Source organism: Rhagoletis pomonella, unplaced genomic scaffold (assembly GCF_013731165.1).
Source record: "Rhagoletis pomonella isolate Grant_MI unplaced genomic scaffold, Rhpom_1.0 Rhpom_scaffold_00659, whole genome shotgun sequence".
Classification (NCBI taxonomy): Eukaryota; Metazoa; Arthropoda; class Insecta; order Diptera; family Tephritidae; genus Rhagoletis; species Rhagoletis pomonella.
Genome location: NW_023459213.1, coordinates 1 through 1514, shown reverse-complemented (window position 1 = coordinate 1514; position 1514 = coordinate 1). Strand labels below are relative to the sequence as shown.

The 1514-nt window shown below is 35.7% G+C and overlaps 1 protein-coding gene across 1 annotated transcript; it reads right to left on the bottom strand.

The window, feature by feature from the left end:
• Positions 1-997: 997 nt before the first annotated feature.
• On the bottom strand, positions 998-1508 carry LOC118751356. The gene is made up of 2 exons (XM_036486161.1): positions 1413-1508; positions 998-1348 (listed from the first exon to the last, which is right to left on the bottom strand). The coding sequence occupies exons 1-2, from the start codon at positions 1470-1472 to the stop codon at positions 1070-1072; spliced, it is 339 nt and encodes a 112-aa protein (XP_036342054.1). The 5' UTR covers positions 1473-1508; the 3' UTR covers positions 998-1069.
• Between the last annotated feature and the right edge of the window lie 6 nt (positions 1509-1514).

Below are 1514 nucleotides of genomic sequence, written 5' to 3'. Positions count from 1 at the left end.
TACGGATTTAGATGAAATCTGGCACTCGGAGCGCTTATAGCTACGGTGACCATCCGTCCTTTATTTTAAAGGACAGTCCTTTATTTTAACCCCCTGTCCTTTATAATTTTTGTCAAACTAAAGGACGCCATTTGTCCTTTATTTCTTAAACTGTCCTTTAAATAAGCTTTGGATTTTGCAGAGGTCAATTTTTAAACATAGAATATGAAAAAATAAAAATGTCCATAATTTAACAGAATGAAACCCTTCGCCAGTTTGCTTCGCACCCCACTTAAGGGTCACGAATCCTTGATAATACTGATAAGGGAAAATTTGTATAATTGAAAAAAATAATTAACTAATATTTAGACATTTTCGCAGAAAAAATACTATACTTTGAGTAAAATTCATTGTAGGCAAAAGCACAGGGAGTGTTGTGCCCTGGATCGTGTTGCACGCTAAGATTCCAGATCCACTGAAAAATAACAATAAACCTCCGCTCAATTATGATAAACGAATTGTAGCAGCAAAGGATGGCGAAGTCCTTTATAAGGATTTGGTTTCATTTTTCGGAATCGGTTAAGATCCAGTTATAGCGCCATTCGAGAAGAGGAACTTGTACAATTTAATAAAATAATTAAATATCAAATATTTGATCTCAATTACCATCATACAAGTTGTATGTTCGTATTCTAAAATCATTAGGAAAAATGTCCTTCATTTTACGTTCGTTAATATGGTCACCGTACTTATAGCCATGACTAACATTTGGAATATTTTGTAGGTTTTTGAAATTCTATTTTGGGCGTTTTAACGCCATTCGGGGTCGCAAGTAATTTATATATTGGCATTGCTGAACACAAAATAGGCTAATGCTTGTAATTTACTTCTTATACTTCTCATTTCAAAGATGTTATATAGTAATTAGAATTATTTCCCCCAAAACTTCAGGTCGTTCCATAATTCCCCTTTAAAATTGTAATTCCATTCCTATGTCGTGCGAAAATTATACAAACTATCTGTTTTAATTTAATTTTAATTAAGTAATAATCATTTCTTTATAAAAGAAGTTAAACGTGTAATAACAAACTCATCTCCCCTTTTTCATAATCACTTTGCGTAAGAATTTCCCCGCCGCACGAAACATGTGCCCAATTTGTGTGGCACTGCTGCGGGCGCCCAATGAGGCGGCGTGTGTGGATTGTTGGCGTCGTTTAAACCATTCGTAAGTTTGATTGCTGAATTTTTCAAGGAAGATCTCACTGATTTTCACCTTCTTTCCGATGCGTGGCGAATCAGCAGCGATGACACTCTTCTCGCGGCCGACCTTCTGTAGCTCAGTGACAATTTTATTGCGTAAATCGAGGAACTGTAAAAAAATCAGAAAATTTTAGTCTTGCACCTTTTTATTTGTGAAAAAGTTTGGCAATTACCTGTTCACGATGTACTCGCGTCATATATTCGGCTATGCGATTAAAATTCTCGACGAACATTTGCGAACGGCAGAGCACACGGTAATTGCTCTCGAAAAACTC